This window comes from Panthera tigris, chromosome X, assembly GCF_018350195.1.
Source record: "Panthera tigris isolate Pti1 chromosome X, P.tigris_Pti1_mat1.1, whole genome shotgun sequence".
NCBI classification, from domain to species: Eukaryota; Metazoa; Chordata; class Mammalia; order Carnivora; family Felidae; genus Panthera; species Panthera tigris.
This window is the reverse complement of record NC_056677.1, coordinates 45919657-45939589: the sequence shown is the minus strand read 5'-3', so window position 1 is coordinate 45939589 and position 19933 is coordinate 45919657. Positions and strand designations below refer to the sequence as shown.

General features: G+C 40.6%; 1 protein-coding gene across 13 annotated transcripts in view; it reads left to right on the top strand.

Moving 5' to 3' along the window:
- The window catches only part of HUWE1 (HECT, UBA and WWE domain containing E3 ubiquitin protein ligase 1), a 167448-nt gene that overhangs the window by 126864 nt on the left and 20651 nt on the right, over positions 1–19933 (top strand). For 10 of the 13 annotated variants that reach the window (XM_042974387.1, XM_042974391.1, XM_042974395.1 and 7 more), the window contains 17 exons: positions 1794–1989; positions 3153–3320; positions 4400–4545; positions 4964–5030; positions 5988–6202; positions 9756–9967; positions 10411–10593; positions 13157–13329; positions 13683–13831; positions 14588–14663; positions 15499–15597; positions 16186–16319; positions 16507–16675; positions 18021–18249; positions 18882–19060; positions 19345–19434; positions 19594–19748. In XM_042974387.1, coding sequence (XP_042830321.1) covers positions 1794–1989; positions 3153–3320; positions 4400–4545; positions 4964–5030; positions 5988–6202; positions 9756–9967; positions 10411–10593; positions 13157–13329; positions 13683–13831; positions 14588–14663; positions 15499–15597; positions 16186–16319; positions 16507–16675; positions 18021–18249; positions 18882–19060; positions 19345–19434; positions 19594–19748 — 2640 coding nt within the window. The remainder of the gene's footprint in view (positions 1–1793; positions 1990–3152; positions 3321–4399; positions 4546–4963; positions 5031–5987; positions 6203–9755; positions 9968–10410; positions 10594–13156; positions 13330–13682; positions 13832–14587; positions 14664–15498; positions 15598–16185; positions 16320–16506; positions 16676–18020; positions 18250–18881; positions 19061–19344; positions 19435–19593; positions 19749–19933) is intronic. The other 3 variants (XM_042974393.1, XM_042974396.1, XM_042974397.1) reach the window with 3 other exon arrangements.

Here is a 19933-nt window from a genome sequence, read left to right as displayed (position 1 = left end):
ATTCATTCACCCAGCCTATTTGATTTCATCTGACATGAGCAAAATCAAAAGAAGGAGCACTATTAAAAACAGCGTATATACTGATCCAGGGCAAGAGACAGCCCAACAGGGAAGAAACAGCTACATACAGATAGAATTCTGACTTAAAAACAAAATACTTAAAGTGTTTAACGTTTATACAACTTAAAAAATGCTAGGAAGGGGCTCACATCTGACTCTTGATTTCCGTTCAGGTCATGATCTTACGGTTTGTGATTTAAAGCCCTGCATTGGGCTCTGTGCTGACAGTGTGGAGCCTGCTTGGGGTTCTCTCTTTTTCCCTCTCTTTGCCCCTCCCCTGCTCAGTCTCTCTCTCTCTCTCTCTCTCAAAATAAATAAAACTTAAATTTTTTTTAAATGCTAAGGGGGCGCCTACGTGGCTAAGTCGGTTAAGCGTCTAACTCTTGATTTCAGCACAGGTCATGATCTCATGGTTTGTGGGTTTAGGCGCCACGTCAGGCTCTGTGCTAGCAGTTGTGGAGCCTGCTTGGGATTCTGTCTGTCTCTCTCTCTCTGCCCCTCCCCTGCTCACTCGGTCTCGCAATAAATTAATAAACATTTAAAAAAAATTTAATGCCTGGAAAATACAGGTTCTTGTTGGAGAAGAGCTTTCTAAGCTTAATTGTATTTAGGATTATGAGGAGCAAAGGAAGATCAGTGGCAGTTTTAATGTATCAAGTTGGCAAAATGTAAATGCTTGATAATATCCATTGCAGGTATGGGTGTGGACAACCAGGCATACTCTTACTTTTGGTAGGAGTGGAAATTGGTGCAGCCACATTGGAGGGCAATTTGTTACTGTCAGTTTGAGATATTCTTTGACCTAGAAATTCTATGACTAGGAATTTATTTGATAATTAAAGTAAAGTATGCCAAGGTACATATACAAGAATGTTCACCATAGAAGAAACTGGAGATCTAATGTCCAGCAGAGGACTGGATAACTAAATTACAGCACATTCTTTATAGTGAAATTAGAGTTTTCAGTATTTAAAAAATGAGAGTTTAGGATTATAGCTTTACAGGCAAGATATTGGGGTTAATATGTTCAACTAAAGAGATGACTGATTTGGTAAGGAAAGCATTAAGATTCCAAAAGATGTTTGTGAACATAGTTCACAAAGGAATGATAATGGAAAATACGGTAGTTATTTTCTTTATTACCTTCTTGTATTTTCTATTGATTAATGAGTCCTTTTGTGAAGACCAAAAGCATAATGTCTAAGCCCTATAGTTTCAGAGCAAGCCATCTGTAAATAGTTCAGTATTTCCTGTGTCTGTCTAAGACTGATGATTGACTTTGAGGCATAAAGAAACGTTTAATTTTGTTCTTAAACACCAAGTGGATATTGGTATTGCATATTTTTAGAGATTGAACCATTCTGGTTTAAAATTGGGACAGCATTTGGGAAGGCTAGGAGCTGGCACTTACATGTGAGGGCTATAATTTAGATGATCAGTGGTCTAGATACATTTCCCAATTTCTATAAAGATAACATGCCATCTGTTATAATAATTGATAGTTTTGGGATGTGCTGAATCCTGTAACTTTTTATAAGCCACATATTTTGAATCAGGAAGGAATGGGACTTAAAAGACCCAAGTACATCTTTTCCCAAAAATCTAAAACTATCATCCAGTGTCTTGAGGCAGAGTTTGGATAGTATTTGAATCCTTGGTAACTCTTCCTTGAATGCAATTGGAGTTTTAGAAAGTGGTCATTAATCCACATTGCTTCTTCCTTTCTTTACTAGGTGGTTCGCTCAGCAGCCACGAGTGGAGCTGGTAGCACTACCTCTGGTGTTGTATCTGGCAGCCTTGGTTCTCGGGAGATCAATTATATCCTTCGTGTCCTGGGGCCAGCCGCATGCCGCAATCCAGACATTTTCACTGAAGTAGCCAACTGCTGTATCCGCATTGCCCTTCCAGCCCCTCGAGGCTCAGGAACTGGTGAGTTTCCCCTTCTGGCCTTTGAGACATTGAAGTCTGTGGCCTAGTATAACCCCAGAGATAACTTGGAAAGCTTCCTTAAGCAAGTGTTGGGACATGTGGGCCAGTTCAGAGGTACTTCAATATTTCTTGTGTCTATCTATTTTACTTGCCCTGTGGTAATCCCTGCCAGAGATACCAAGGACTCATTTGGTCTAGTCCTTGCCCTCAAAGAATTTGTCTTAGTGTGACAACAGAATGTGAATGGTTTACAGATAAAGTGGTAATTGAGGGACAAGTGGACATGTGACTCACATGGTACAGTAGGAAGTACACTGTATCATCAGTGTGTTCTTGCCCAAAATGTTTGGCCCATATTTAATTATGAGGAAGCAATTAAATGCAAATTTTGAGACATTCTATAAGACAGCTCACCTGCACTCTACAAAAATATTAATGTCATAAAGGGAAAAAAATGGAAGGTTCTCCTAGATGATGAAACTAGAAAGAACTACCAACCATGATGGGACTCTGGACCCAGGTAAAGAGATTTGGAGAAACTTGAATACTGTGTATTAGATGATTATATCTGTGTTAAATGTCTTGGGTGTTAATGGTGGTATTATGGTTATGTAGAAAAATATCTTTGATCTTAGGATCTAGATGAAAAGCATATGGGTGTCTTACTAACCTTTCAACTTTTCTGTAGGGTTGTGGAGGGAGAGTTGTGTTTTGTTTTGTTTTTTAATGTTGGGAAGGGAGCTAATTATTTTTGGAAGCCCCAGATATGTGCCTGACCTCCTGTGCTGGGCATGTCTCCTGTATGATCTCATTTAATCCTCAAATTTTAGGAATGAAAAAAGAATAATTTTAGGAGTGAGAAAATTAAGGTTTGTTGAAGTAATCTGGCCAATGATCCTGTAACAGAACTGGATTTCAAAACCAAGTCTCCCCCAACTGCAAAGCCTATACTCTTTTTACTATTTGGTACTGCTGTAATAAATTCTGTGGGATTTAGGGAAAGTGAAAGCTAGATTTCCTAGTAGGCTACTTGAACGTTTGGAAATGGCCTTTTGTCCCAAGCATGTGTGTTTATACAAACCCCCTTCTGAGTCTTTATTAGTAATCAAATATAGGTACTAGTTCACTGTTGAGTGATTTTTCTCTGTCTCACTTTGGCTTAGCTTCAGATGATGAATTTGAGAATCTTAGAATTAAAGGTCCTAATGCTGTACAGCTAGTGAAGACGACCCCTTTGAAGCCCTCACCTCTGCCTGTCATTCCTGATACCATCAAGGAAGTGATCTATGATATGCTGAATGCCCTGGCTGCATACCATGCTCCAGAGGAAGGTATGTATCTAATCTACCTCAGGAGGCCGGGCACTTTGCCTGGATCTCTCAACCAACTTAATGGCATAGTGAGCACTCCTTGTGTGCCCATGTGCACTTCTCTGAAAAAGCCAATGGTCATACATTATGACAGATGGTAAGGTAGTGGTGAGTCTTAGAGCAAGGCATCTGACCTTGTGGGGGTGGGACCTATAGGAAGGTTTCTTAGAACAAGTGGTTTCTGAAATAAGTCTTGAATGATAAGAATGAGAATGCTGACATATGAGAGTCTATCCCATACAGAGGGAAGAATGAACAAAGATTAAAGAGGAGATAATGGCATCTTGTGGGCAGGAAAATTTATACCAAAAAGTCTCTAATGTTTTCATTCTCTTTGTTGCTAAAACATCTTTGTTTCCAAAAAAACTGGGATCAGTATTAGAAGGTGTGATTAGGCTTCCTGACCTTTGAGACCACCATCCCAATCTACCTTTATTCCTAGTTAAGGTGCTGCTTGTAAGTACTGGGAAAGTCATGAGTGAATTAATTGGAACTTAAGATTGCATTCCAGTCATATCCTTCAGGATTTTATTTAGGACATATTTAATTGATATGTCCCACAGAATTGCCAAAAATTGGTGAATATAATCTTTAATTAAGTCAAAATATGAGTCTTTGGTGCTTTTCATCTATTGAGCACTTTGATCCATATAGAGCTTCTTGCTTCTACAACCATAGAACCTTTATTCTACCTCACATATCAGCCCCACCCCCCAAAATAATTTAGCTTATATAGCTGGGGTAACCATTTATTGATCTCTGTTGCACTAGGTATAATACCAGGTATGTTCATTTAAGCTTAGTTGTGAAGCTGAGGAAAGTGAGAAAAATAAGTAAATTGCTTGTGGTCACAAAACTAGTTAGTAAAAGAATGAGGCTTTCAACCTTGCTCTCTTGGTCATAACTACGTTTCCCCTCTTAAGTGAAAGTCTAGCCACATCACTATGTCATAGTAAGTGAAGTGAAATTGACCAAGCTGCCAAATAGGCATTAGCATTGCATAGTTATTAATGAGTTTTGTTTTGTTTTTGTTTTTCTAGCAGAGAAATCTGATCCTAAACCTGGGGGTATGACCCAAGAGGTTGGCCAGCTCCTGCAAGACATGGGTGATGATGTATACCAGCAGTACCGGTCACTTACTCGTCAGGGCAGTGACTTTGATGCACAGTCAGGTTTTTCCATTAATGTAAGTCAATTCCAACCTCCTGTCTTCCTTCTCGCTTTCTGATACCTATGTGTTCTCCATGTTTAAGGTTATGCCAGGGAAATTTCAAAGGTATTAATTTTGATGTATCTGTAAATTATCTGTTGCCTAAGAATGAAGATAAATTTGGGGTAAAATCTGGGATTTTTCTCTCTTTGGATTGGAAATATTAAATTCATTTTTCATTCTCATTGTCCCTTGTATGTGCCCCCAATCTTCCAGTCACTGTTTATAATGATAGCTTCCCACAGATTATAGTATGTACGGAGTGAAGATGGTTAAAAGATCAGCCAAAGAGAGTCTGTAGCATTCGTAATGAGTACCCTGGGAAGGGTTCCTACCATTTAGAGACAACTGTCTCTGAAATTAATAATGGCTCAGGGGTATTCTTCCTCCATAGAGTCAGGTCTTTGCTGCAGATGGTACCTCCACTGAGACTTCCACATCTGGGACATCCCAAGGAGAAGGTAATGGTTTACTTTTCTCCCTCTTTTGTTCTTACTTTCTTGAGAGAACAAAGAAACTGTGGGTGTCCTGGGCAGGGGATACGGGAATACAGGCATAATTGTCACATTTGTCTAAGTGAACTTTTCTCAAGGGTGAGCTCCATGTTCTGTAAATAAAGGATTTCTCTATGCTAAAATTAGTAGAACTGTGACTTAACTAACAAAGTAATGGTTGCTGTGGTGAGATCCTTTAGATCTACTCTTTAAACCACCACATATATTTCTTATGGTGGGTTTTATCCTGGCGTATGGAGCTTTGGTGCCAGTGACACAATTCTGGCTATAAACCTTGCATGGTGGATTCTAGCAGTGTTACCAGAGCCCATTGGCTACTTAGTCAACAATTAGAGAAATGTCACATGGAAACAATTCTAAGGATACCTTCCAAGAGCTGCTGCTTCTTGGATAGGAAAGATCTTTGAGATCTAACCAAGGAGATACCATACTTAATATAACTGCTGGAATGGAGGCATGCTGGGATAAGGTACAGTGGGCACATGTACCCGCTATATCTCTGTATTCCTGGATGAGACAGGAAAGTATTTATGGAGGAGATCAGAATTTGAATTAAGTTAGATAAGTAAATGTGTGCCAGGGAGACATGTGGGAAGGAAAGGTAAAAGGGGGTACATAAGGCGTCTTTGGAGAACTCTCAGTACAGTATTTCTGGAGTGCAAAATTATGTATAAAAGGAGGGAAATGGCAGAAGATATGTGAACAGTTGGGCAAAGCCTCCCTGCTGCACCATATCTAAGACCTGTCATCCTATGTGTCCTTCCACTGCATTATGAGGAGGACATTCCATTTGTATCAGTGACCTAAAGTGGAATAGAAGTAGTATTCTCTTTCCACATAAGGCTTGATGTTTGCCAATATTTCAGTGTGAAACTGAACCAGTGTTTGACTCTTTCTCAACAGCATCAACTCCAGAAGAGTCTCGTGATGGGAAGAAAGATAAAGAAGGGGACCGAGCCTCTGAGGAAGGCAAGCAGAAGGGCAAGGGCAGCAAACCTTTAATGCCCACCTCCACTATTCTTCGTCTTCTGGCAGAGTTGGTGAGGTCCTATGTTGGTATTGCTACCCTGATTGCCAACTACAGCTACACTGTGGGCCAGTCTGAGCTGATTAAAGAGGTAATATTTCCAATCTGCTTAAGATTTGATACTGTCATCATTTGGATACAAATGTGTCAGACAGTTTGCTAGGAACCTGCACATGTTAGCCCAATGTTGAGAGGCAGAGGCCTCTTAGACACGTTAAAGAAGCTAGGCTTTTCCCCATGATGTAGAGCTATCGGGTTCATTACAGGGAGTGAGTTTGTGCCATTTGTTAATTTGTTTGCAGAAAATCACTTGTTCTGCAGTGTAAAGACTGTAAAACTCAAGATTTGGAGTCAGACCAATTAGGAATCTGATGTAGATAGCAATCTAGGTAATACAGGATCTTGGTGAAGTTGTTGGGAAAAAAATGGGTGAGTTGAAGAGATGTTTTAAAGGTAGAAATGGATCTTTGGAAAATAAAAACAAAATCAAGGATTCCGATGTTTCTCATTTTATGTTTTTCTATTCCTTTTATGTTAGAAGAAATGGCTTGAAGAGAAAATGTGTAATTTGAAAGGTATCTGTGGTTTGTCTACATAAAGGTGTCTAGGGGACAATAGAATAAGCCAAATAGACAAAATGTGTTTATCTTCCAGATATACTCACACCTGTGCAAAGACACCTGATATGGTAATAGTATTGGTAACATAAAACATAAGGAAAGCCTAAATGTTTATCAGAGCTGTGGGAAAGAAATGTCTTGAAATGGAATTATCTTCAGGTTAGATTTTTCAAGTGAGAGGGCACTTTAAGAAACTAGATCATGTTCCCATATACATAAAAGGGGCCCCCAAGGAGATTTTTTTCAAAAAGGGAACCTTGTTTGGGAGGTTATATTTTAATTTCATGGTTAGTAAGCAATAAATGGTCTGAGAGTAGAGTAGGGGCATTAATGTTGCAGGCAAAGAATATGAAATCAGCTGCCATTTTTAAGCTAGTTTTACTTTAATCTGAGTTTTTTAAAATACATACAAAAATATGCAATTCCTGAATGAGTCGTTAGTTTTTCTTGGATGACCATTACCCAAATTAAAACATTAAAAACTCCACAAAAGCTTACCCCTTCATGCCTTTCTACAGCTCCCCCTCCCTTTTAAACTTCCATAATGTCAACCATTATCTTGAGTTCTGTTGTCATAGGTTCGTTTTGCACTTTATATAAATAGAATCATACAGTGTATATTCCTTTGTTTGCAATATCCACTTTTGTGTGTGGTAGTAGTTTATTTGCTGTATAGGATTCCATTGTGTGAATGTAACACAGTCTTGTCCATTCTAGTGCTAATAGACAATTGGGTAGTTTTCCATTTTACAGGTATTGAAAGTAGTGTTGCTACAGTCCATTCTTATATATGTCTTGGTGAACATATACAGTTGACTCTCGAACAACGCAGGGATGTTAAGGGTGCTGACACCTCCTTCCCCTCTCCTCACGTTTGTAGTTGAAAATCTGCATAAACTGTTGACTCCCCCAAATATTTTACTAATATCCTCCTGTTGACCAGAAACTTTACCAACATCATAAACACTCCATTAACACATATTTTGTATGGTTACATATATTAGAGGGAGAAAAATGTTATTACCCCTGAGAAAAAATAAAATTGTAATTTCTGCTTGGATCACTAATTCTTAGATTGTTGCAACTTTGAGCTGAAACTCTTAAATACAAATTTGCTTGTTCACAATTTTTTTTAATTAAATAGAAAACAGTTTAATCAAAACTATTTAATTTCAAATGAAAAGGCAGTAAGGGAAATAAAGACTTGCTAATGGTTTCAGTAAAAAAAATTGTAAGGTAGAGAAAATGTATTTACAGTATGGCACCAATATATTGAAAAAAAAATCTGCATATAAGTGGACCCACACAGTTCAAATCCGTGTTATTCAAGGATAAACTGGATTAAGTGTTTCTATTAGGTGTTAACATGCCTAAGGAGTAGAATTGCTGGTCTCTTCAGCTTTCGCAAATGGCACCAAAAGTTTTCCAGAGTGGTTGTGTCCATTTATATTATTACCAAGCACAGCATATGGTATGCTTGCCATACCTCCTTGCCAACACTTGGTATTTTCTTATTTTTCATTTTAGCTGTTCTAGTGGATTACTACAAATCCACTAGATTTTGCATTATGGTTAAAATATCCTTTTCTGTATTGGCTATTTGGATATTCTCCTGTGAGGTGTCCAAGTCTTATATTCTTGTTCTCTACTGAATTTTTTACATATTCTAGATACAAGTCCTTTGTGGAGTTATGTATACTAAATATACATTAGGCTTTTATTTCAAAGCTTTTACTCATTATGCCAGTTGTAGTTAATATAAGCATTCCTTGTGGAATAAGACATTTAATTGCAAATTTATTAAGTATCTATTATGTGTCACATGACCTTGTGGTACTGGGTACTCCTAGGTGATTTACAAATACTGTTGATTAATCCTTACCTCAGCACTAGAAGGTTGTTGGTATTGCTCCCCTTAATAGAGAAGTAGAGAAGGCTCAGAAAGGTTAGTAACTTGTTCAAGGCCAAACTGCAGAGTAACAGGATTAGAATTGGAATCCAGGTCTCTGGTTGCAAATCCAAGTCTTTTACTACATCACCCTGCTTTCCCAAATTGCAAAGCTTTTTTTCCAGTTTTTACTAATAATGTTATATAACATATTTACACAATTTTGTATTTTATTCAGTACTGGGGAATTTTTATTTCTAATAGTTTCATCTTAACCTAGCCACCGTATCTAATTTTCCAGACTCTAGAATTCTTCAATGCAGCTTTTATTGAGGCAAAATTTACATAAAATCAAGCATTTTAAAGTGTACCATTGAGTGGTATTTGGTACATTCAGTGTTATACAGCCATCCTTTCTAATTCCAAAATTTTGATCCAATATCTGCATAAATGACAATAGAACTAAGTTTCTTTCTAATATAAAGAATTATCAGGACAGAAGTCGTTGTTAGAAGGAACAAGTCTCATGTAATTTCTTTTCCTTGTTGGGCCTTTTTTTGCTATTTACTTTGCATTAAATATTTTTGCATATCCATATCTGTGGCTGTGCTGTTTCTCTTTTAAATGCCTATTTTTAGCCTAGGGTCCTTAGCACATTATAGGTATCCGTAAACATTACAACTTAATTGAATACATGAAGGCATTATAGCACTTAATTATGAACAAGATTTGAATCCTTGCCATTGGTTAAGTTCTTTGCACAGGCCCTGTTTCTTTGGGCCTCATATTACCCATCTGTCAGAATGGGAAAATACTGAACTTGCCTTAACTGTTCTGTAGGTTTACTGTGAACAGTTCTTTTAAATACCACACATAAAAATGTTTTGAGAAATATCAAGTGACCTGTAAATGAAAATGTGTAAACTAGTGAGAAATGAGTGGAGTTTAAAAGCATAAAATCTGGATTTGCTCACTTAGTTTGTACTTCGCACCCTTGGTTTTCTCATCTATAAAGTGGACCTGATAATCACTGACTGGGTGACTTGAAGGATCAACTTTGTGTATGTGTACCTTGTTGATGTGCAAACAATATGGCATAATTATGCTTGTGAGTAAATGTCATAATAATTTTTCAGGACTGCAGTGTGCTGGCCTTTGTTCTGGACCACCTCCTCCCACATACCCAGAATGCAGAAGACAAGGACACACCTGCCCTGGCCCGCCTATTCCTCGCAAGCCTAGCTGCTGCAGGGAGTGGCACAGATGCCCAAGTAGCCCTTGTGAATGAAGTAAAAGCAGCTCTGGGACGGGCACTGGCTATGGCTGAGAGTACAGAGAAACATGCCAGGTAAAACCCATGCCTGACCTAGTGCTGATAATCAGTAGCATCTCCTTACTCCATTCTTGGCCCGTGGGATTCCTAGCACTTGAACAAGAGTTCTGGTCACACTGGCACTGTATATTCTCTGGTCCTCTCAAATAGTTCTAGTGCCTCAAAATACCTAGGGAACTGATTACATTTGAGGAGGGTAAACAGCTTAGAACAAAGGGATGTTGTCATTATAGTTCTGATGTCTTCAAGAAATTGAGCAGATTATTCAGTCTCATTTTTTAAATTATGTGTAAAGAAAATTAAGAATGCTACCACTCAGGGAGTGAGCTCTCACCTGTTTAAATGTTACTTCCAGAAGGAAACACAGGGCACCAGGAGGGTTATCTGAGGCCGGTTAGTTTAAGACTCCTAAGAATGGGCAGTATTCATATGATAGAGGTGTCAAACTTCTCTCCCAGGCTTCAAGCAGTGATGTGTATCATCAGTACTATCATGGAGTCCTGCCCCTCAACGTCCAGCTTCTACAGCAGTGCCACAGCCAAGACCCAGCACAATGGCATGAACAACATTATTCGACTCTTCCTGAAGAAAGGACTGGTTAACGACCTGGCAAGAGTGCCTCATAGCCTGGACCTGTCCAGGTAAAATTATTCCTGAACTTCAGCTGCAAGCTTTTGCCCTCCCTTTAATCATGCTGCTTTTATTTCTTCATTTGCTTGTGTTTCATGTATCCTCACCAGAATCAGTAGTGAGCCACTGGTGTGATAGGAAAAGTTTGGGTATAGGTGGGAACCTGAGTTCTTAGTATTGTGGTTTTTAAGCAAGGCACTTGCCTTTCTTTAGACCTTAGTTTTCTCATTTGCTTCAAACTCAAGAGTTGGACTGTATCAGTAATTTTTTCCCCAAGATTCCCCCATCTTAATTAAAAGTAACCTTTTATTATAAGATTATATGTATATCATGAAAAATGCAGAAGCAAAAGTAGATACTGGGTTTCTACCACCAGATATCACTGTTACTTTACTACATTCTTCAGTGGTTTTTTCATATACATACAAAATGTATTTTTTACTAAAATGATATCATATATGCTGTTGTATAACCTAGGTTGGATTAGGGTTTTTTGTTTTTCCAGTTATAAATCTCTACCTTGCTTTTGTAAGTAAATTTTCATCATATGTAACACCCAAATCCATATTCAGAAATTTTTGTCTGAACCAGAATCTAGTTACAGACCTTGCATTACATCTGGCTATATCCTCTGAATCTGTTATTCTAACACAGAATCTTAATTAATTTTTTAATTTTCATTTTATTTCTGCTAATGACACTAACTTGTTAAGGTGACCAGGCCTGCTGTCATGCTGAATGTTTTGCCTTCTAGATTTGGTCCATTTGGTTCCTTGCAGTGTCATTTAACTTGTTCCTTTACTCCCTGTTTTCTGTTAACTTCTAATTAGAGCTAGAGGCTTAATGGAGCAATTTGAAATTACTGGTTAGGATATATCATAAATGATGTGTATCTCATATTCCATCATGGGGAGACACATCTCTTTGAACTGTCATTAATAATCATGATAAAATTGACTTACTCTAGAGTAGAGTACTGTTAAATTTCCCCCCTTCTTATTAGAAAGTAGCCTATATTACTGTTTTGGTGCTATATAAATGTCTGGTTTCCTATCAGCTGTATACCTAATTAATGATCTTAACACCAACTGATAATCCTTTCCTGTGTCAGTTTTTTGGGGGATTATCAATGACTGTTTTCTAATTTCTGTCATTCTTTCGACATTATTAGCTGGCATTTTTCTGTGACAGCTCCAGTTCAAGGGGGGAGAGTCTGGTTACCCTGAAATACAGTTCCTACTTAAGAGGCAGGATAAAAACTTTTTTTATTTTTTTTCTTAAGTCACTAATTTTTAGAGTAAAGTCAAAATAGATTTAATCACCACCTCAAATGCAACTTTTCTCTGGTTTTTCTATTTTTATTGAATTATTTGGATCTCTGCAGTCATTATTCTTTTCCATTGCACCTTTGGCCCATGGGACCTCTTCAAGTTGATTTTTGTCCTCTTGATACAAGCTCATTAATTTTTTAAAAACATTTAAAAATTTTAGACTCACAGTGTAATGAGCACCATATGTTTCATGTAGATTAACCAGTGGTTATCATTCTGTCCTATTTGCTTTAGTTCCTCCTCTCCTTCCCCCTTTTAGGAGCAGAATCATTTGAAGTTCATTGCAGACAACATGATGCTTAACCTCTGAATACTTTAGCATGTGTCTCCTAAGAATAAACATTCCTATACATGGCTAGAATATCATCACATCTAAGAAATTTTACCATTGATACAATAGGATTCAACATGTAGTTCATATTCCAATATCCCCAGTTATTCCAAGTATGTCTTTATAGCTTGGGAGAGAGCATTTTAATCCAGCATCCAGTGAGCATCACTAATTGCATCTGATGTCATGTGTATCTTGTTTTTTTTGACAGTTGACTATTTTGAAGAATCTGGAAGGCGCCAAATGTCTCATAGAATATTCCATAACCTGGATTTGTCTAATTGCTTCCTCATGGCTAGGTTCAGGTTAAACTTCTGGCATGAATACTACATGGGTGATATTTGCCCTTGGTGCATCATATCAGGAGACACATAATGCTAATTTGTCCCATTATTGGTGATGCTAAGTTTGATCACATAAACATTAGCTTTCCCTTTTGTACTTAATAAATGTTTTATGGGTGATACTTTGAGTTCATATGAAGATTATATGAATATCTTATGCCCTGAAGATTTTTAACTCAGTAGGTTAGCATTTATTGGTGATCCCTGCCTGGATCGCTTACATTGCTGTTCGAAAAGTGAGGATTTCTGATTTTCTCATTCCTATTTATTAGCAGGTATTCTTTTATAATGAAGATTTCCTTCTGCTTATGTTTGTATCCCTGTGGCTGCAGTTTCTTTTTATATTTAATATGGTATAATTCACTACCGTCATTATTTTTTATTCTCAGATTTGGCCTGTGGTAATGACCCCATCAATTTTTTAAAGCCTTCTGGCACAACAAGATGTTCCAGGCTCACCTTGTACCGTCCATGCCCCATCCCCTGGAATCAGTTGTTACTCTGATGAGCCTTGGTTCTTTTTAGTGCAGGTTTCTGTGCTAAGTCCATCTCTGTATCTTTACCTCAGTCCAAACATGGCCAACACAGTCAATGCTGCTTTGAAGCCTTTGGAAACACTTTCCCGGATTGTGAACCAGCCTAGTAGCCTTTTTGGCAGCAAGAGTGCTTCTAGCAAGAGCAAGTCTGAGCAGGATGCCCAAGGAGCTGCTCAGGACTCCAATAGCAACCAGCAGGACCCAGGTAGGGAATCAGAGCCAATGGACTGGAGAGCAGACTGGGTGGGCATAGTTACTTTATGGGCATGGCATCACAACTCTTTTGGCTTGGTATTGTTTCCCTGGGAAATTGCTGGCCTTCTAGAGATCTGTCATAGTGGCGTGGGAATCTGCCCCACAAAGAATTCCTTAAAATTGCAGCCTTATTTGGCTATCCTCACACGTAGCCTTGTCTTTTCCTTTGTCACCCATTCATTTTTTCTCTGAGAACTTGTAAACTTGCCCAGGGAAGGGACCTTATTGTCTTCCATGCTTGCCTCGTGGTGCCCTGCATATAGGCACCCTTTGATTATTTTGCTGGTTGGTTGATTGTTTCAGGCGAGCCTGGGGAAGCAGAAGTGCAGGAGGAGGATCATGATGTCACTCAGACAGAGGTGGCAGATGGGGATATCATGGATGGGGAGGCTGAAACCGACTCAGTGGTGATTGCTGGGCAGCCTGAGGTGCTCAGTTCACAAGAGATGCAGGTAGGGAGGCAGATCACCCAGCATACCCCTTTTGCGGCGCTAAACAAAATCCCCAAGTGGTGTGGGTGGGTGAGTACCTTAGATCCTTGCCTCAGTGCTGTCTACTTTGCACAGGAGCACAGATGATATGCTTAGTTGATGTTCAGTAAATGTGTTTGAATTGTATTAAATGAGAGGTGGGGATAAGGCCAGGATGCCATCCATGTACTATGAAATGGAATGGATCCCAGCAGGAATCCCAGACTTAGGCACAGGTGAAATGTGGATGTAGAAAACTGGCCTGACCCCTTTGGGCCCAAGGTCTTTGATTTATTTGGTGCTGGTCATTAATGGAAACTCCTTAACATCACTGTTGTGCCTATAGCACCAGGTCTCACTGGAGCATTCAAACAGCTATTTTCTAAAGACCCTAAAGAAAGCATTGTAATTTCTGGAGCTGGTAGCAGTTGTAAGAAATGGGGCGTACAGTCCTAAGCTGCTAGCTCTGAGGAGATCTGCATGTATTTCTGGATAGTATAAAGACTCGCCTGGTCTGAGATAACTGGGATGAACCCATTTGAAGGACAGTCTGAGTGTGGATTGACAGCACATGGTAGCTTCTGTGCTCTTAGCACCAAATGTGTGGTGTTTATGCAACATTCTCTGTCACACGTTATCCTGGAAATATGTACTCCCTTGCTGGCTTTTTTTAGGGTTTCCGTGCTAGCGCAATGATAGACTTGTGTGCATCCATATATATGTTCTATTTCTCTCCAGGTTGAGAATGAGCTGGAGGACCTGATAGATGAGTTGCTTGAGAGGGATGGCGGATCTGGGAACAGTACAATTATAGGTGAGAGCCCCAGAACTGAGTATAGCCTTTTCCTTTGTCTCAGTCTCTCTTGGGAGGACCCTTTTTTTCATCATCTGCTTGCTCAGCTCTGCCTAAGGGCTCATAGCCAGCCTAGATTGCTGCTTGTCTTGATGTTGACGATCTTACAGATGAGAAATTCACAAACCATCTACAGACCTGTGGCGGATCTGAAGTGTTGCCTATGTGGGGGAGGTGGAGGGGGTGGCCATCGGTATAAATGATACATCAGGCATATTAAGCGTGTTTTTTATTCATGGAATCCTAGAGGAGGCTGTAGAGCCTGTAGGGTGAGAACGTGCTTTCCTTGCAGTTCTTTAGCAAAATCCAGGGGCTTTCTGCCTCTGAGTCTCAGTAGTGTAAAAAGTGTGATCATTCCCTAAGGGTGGCCCGTTTTTACAACTCAAACGGAAAACGGCAAAGGTACCCTACTGTCACCTGGCTCCAAGGGTCTCTGTGTTACTTGTTTTTATTTTATTGATGAAGGAAATCAAAGGATAAACGGAAGTAGACATGTATTCTTAAATTTGACAAGACTTTTCACACCCATTATCCTCTGTGGTTTCACAATTAGTGGGATTGGCAGAGCAGATGTGATCATCCCATTTTACAGATGAGGAAACTGAGACTCAGACAGGTAAAGTGACTGGCCAAGCTCACCTAGCTAGTCGACAGCAGAGAACCTAGGTCTTCTCCCTCATCCAAAAAAAAAAAAAAAGTGGATATCTGCTGGGTGTACATAGCTACTTTAGACGCACCCAATCTGGAAAGGGAAGTCCTCTGTTGTTCAGTGAAGGCTCTGCTCTGTAACCTTCAGTGAGCAGAAGTGGAGAGGATGAATCACAAGAGGACGTGCTGATGGATGAAGCTCCTTCCAACCTCAGCCAAGCTTCCACCTTGCAGGCCAACCGAGAAGGTGAGAGTGCCGAGGCCAGAAAGGCCTCCCTTCTTGCCCTGCACGTCTGACAGACACTACACTAGGGTTTTCCTGGAGGCAGCTGCCCACATGTGCAGAATAAGGAAGCATCTGTCTGCATGCGCTGACATATATCATCCACTTTATCCTCAGCCAGTTTTTCAAATAACATGTTACTACTGCTTACCCAAAAGTTTGTTACTTCTTACTTGGTTCGCTTTCTTCTCACCCACCTGCTATCATCGCTCCAGATTCCCTCTTACCAACAGGATGCAGTTAATAGCAAAGTAGAGCTGGAAAGGCAAGGGGGCACCAGCAGACTTGGCCAAGTCCTAGACCATGGCTCCTGAAGCACCACCCTGTAGCCAGCCTCCACATTCAGCCACCCTGCTCAGCGTGTTGATGCATTGATTGGCACTCTCAGGAAATCAGGGCTGGCTCACTAAGTCTGTACATCACCCCAGATCTGGTTCTTCCTCTCCTAGAGTCAGATACCCCATCGCCTTCCCACTCAATCTGCCGGCCTGCCACAGTAGCCTGTTTGCTAGCTGCTCAGTATAGTCCTCCAATGTGCTCCCTTTGTTTTAGATTCCATGAATATCCTGGACCCTGAGGATGAGGAGGAGCACACTCAGGAAGAGGACAGCAGTGGCAGTAACGAGGATGAGGATGATAGTCAGGATGAAGAGGAGGAGGAGGAGGAAGATGAGGAAGATGATCAGGTGAGGGGGGACTGTGTTTGGGTTGGTTCAGACAACCTCTTCCATGGGAACACAGAGCTGGAGAAAACCAACAGTCTGGGTTGCTAGCCTCAGCGCCTCCCTCCCTCATGTGCAAATGTGGCCATGACATCAGACTTCAGAAAACCCTTACCTCCAGCAATTCTCCATCTCCTATTTTCCCCTTAAGGAGGATGATGAAGGTGAAGAGGGAGATGAAGACGATGACGACGATGGCTCTGAAATGGAATTGGATGAGGATTACCCTGATATGAACGCTTCTCCCTTGGTCCGATTTGAGCGCTTTGACCGGGAGGATGATCTCATCATTGAGTTTGACAACATGTTCTCCAGTGCTAGTAAGATACAGGGGCTCAGCTGGGTTTTATCTCTTGATTCTTATACCCTTCTCTAGGGTAAACCAAGCAGTGAACCAGAGCAGCTATCAATCTGATACAGACAGCACTTCTTTTCCTATGCTGACTTCCTGGGGCAAGGGATATCTGAATCCATCTCTCTCAATAAATGTATACTTAGAAGAAAGAATTGTGAGAGGCTGCTTTTTGTTCTCTCCACCTCAGTAAACAGGCAGCCATTTTAGAGCCTGGACAACTTGATGATTTGCTTGAATTTTTTTTTTTTTAAGTGAGACCAAGGCTGACTGCGTCACGCACCCATGTGCACACTACAGTGACAGGGCAATCAATTCTTATGTCTGTAACACTGGATCTTGAGAGTTTGAATGAACACCTTTGAGCTTGGCATTGGGGAGTAGATTTGAGCACATTCACTCTGTTCATCAAGGACGCATCTTTTCGGAGGAGAGAGTGAATCTCTTTCCTTCTCCTCTATCAACGTCAAAGTTCGCTTTTAGCATCTAGTTCTTAAAATCAAGCTGTCTTGAAAAGGCAGGTCTTGACCCCAAATCACAAGCATGATATAGCAGAAAATACTGAACTGTGCTGGTCTGTTGTCTTGGCCAAGTAGTCTTTTACCTCTTTGAGCCTCAGTTTGTCACCTGTAAATGAAAAGTTTTTTTTTTTGAAAATGGGTTGTATTACATAATTTTCAAGGTGCCTTCTATTCTGTGATTTTTTTTTTTCATTTTTGTGATTTCTGTCAGTCTTCCTTACGTTGAGCCTCCCTTCATTTAGTAAATCAAATTGAACAAATGAGGATGCCTACTATTTCCTAGGTACTAAGAATACAGCAGTGAAAAATAAAACGGTCCCTTTCCCTCAAAGGAGCTTATGGTCTATTAGGAATCATAAGTAAGCAGGCATTACACTGTAGTATGGTAAGAAAGCCCAGAGTAAAGGGTTATTAAGCCAATCTGTAAAATCTGAGCAAGTGACATCTGGGCCAAAAACAAAAGAGCAAGTAAAGAAGGGGGAGAGGATTGGAGTCTTCAAGATGGAGGAGTAGCATGTTTTTGAGGGGTCTAAAAGCATCACTGTGGCTGTCGTGTGGAAAATGGATTGGGAGAAGGTACTAGTTAGGAGACTGTTGCAATATCTAGGTAAGAGATGGTGGCATAAGCTATGGTAGTGTCAGTGATTATACATGAGGCGTGGGAATGAGGGAGAAAGGACAAAGCTCAGGTTTCCGTGTGAGGAAGTAAGGCCCAGGAGACATGGCTCTGGTTGAACAACCTTGGAAGAAATTTCTTTTTGACACTGACCCCTTTACATATTGTCCTTGCAGCAGACATCCCCCCATCCCCAGGAAATATCCCTACCACTCACCCACTGATGGTACGCCATGCAGACCACAGTTCTCTGACGCTGGGCAGTGGCTCCTCCACAACACGTCTCACCCAGGGCATCGGGCGCAGTCAGAGAACCCTAAGGCAGCTGACAGCCAATACAGGCCACACCATTCATGTTCATTACCCTGGGAATCGCCAGCCCAACCCTCCTCTTATACTCCAGAGGTGAGTTACATTTGTCCCGTTTCTTTTTGGGTTATATATGCAGCCTTCTGGAGAATACCAGATTGTATCTTTTTGCTTCAGTGTCCTATGTATACATTCAACAGTCAGTGAATCATTTCATATGCCAAGCACTTTACACTTTAAATATAGACATGATGGGATTTCTGCCTTCAGGCTTAGAGTGTAGTGAGAAGAAAGGACATAATAATCCATGTACAGGCAACAGTGGGTATACAAGAGAGATATTATACCCTAACACAATTCCTGGAGTTACCAGTGACACTCACTGTACAAGGAACTATGGAATAATATGTGACCTCAACCCAAATAAAGTTCACAGACAGATGGAATGGTTAGAAAGATAACTAAGATTTATGCTTAGTGGGGCACCTGGCTGGCTCAGGCGGAGGAGCATTTGACTCTTGATCTCAGGGTCTTGAGTTAGAGCCCCGCATTGGGTGTGGAGATTTACCTAAATAAATAAGACTTTAAAAAAAAAAGATTTATGCTTAAGTATGATCAAGTCTATAATAGCATTAAGCATTTCCTAGAGGTTACAGAAAGGATCACAACAACAGTTGCAAGACCCCTATGGGTTACAGTGACCATGGCACTCCACCATCACCCTACAGGTTGCTTGGTCCTTCTGCTGCTGCTGACATCCTTCAGCTGAGCAGCAGCCTTCCCCTACAAAGCCGAGGCCGAGCCCGCCTCCTGGTGGGCAACGATGATGTCCACATTATTGCCAGATCTGATGATGAGCTGCTGGATGACTTTTTCCATGACCAGAGCACAGCTACCAGTCAAGCAGGCAAGTTTGGTGAAAAGGGAGGATACATAGAGTTTTTCGCCTTCTACTTTTTCCCTGCTGAGGGAAAGGAGAACATTATCTGCCCTGCCTAGAGAAACCACATATTATAGGGGCAGAACCACTTGATAATTTAGCCAAGGTCAAAACTTTTACTATCTCTGGATACCTGTGATGTGCCAAACCTCGTGATAAGACATTGGGTCTTGTTAGAAAAATACGGCAATTTTTGCATCAGATGACATGTGACCAGGCCAGGAATCTCATTCTCTTTTGTTCCCTCACAGGGACCCTGTCCAGCATCCCCACAGCCCTAACCCGCTGGACAGAGGAATGCAAAGTTCTTGATGCTGAGAGCATGCATGACTGTGTTTCAGGTATGTGGTAGCTTGGTTATCTGAGCAGTAGTGAGCCTTCCACAGCTAGGATGAGTGCATGGGAGAATGTTGCCCTCATTCTCTGGCCACAAGCTCTGCCTCTTGGCTTCCTTCCTCACCTCCCCTGAGCAACCTCTGATCTTTGTTTCTGTGATCCAGTTGTTAAAGTGCCCATTGTCAATCACCTGGAATTCCTGAGGGATGAGGAGCTGGAAGAAAGGCGGGAGAAACGGAGGAAACAGTTGGCTGAGGAAGAAACAAAGATAACTGACAAAGGCAAAGAAGATAAGGAGAACAGAGATCAGAGTGCACAGGTGATTTGCAAGGGCTAGGAAGATTCATCTTTGGCTATGTCTACCTTTACTTTCATGTGGTTTTGGCATACACATAGCACCAGTCATTGAAGAATCCTGGGATGTTCACATTGAACTTGAGAAATGATTCATTCCAAATTCACCATACGTTCACATGTTTTTTAGGAAAAAGAATTCAAACCCAG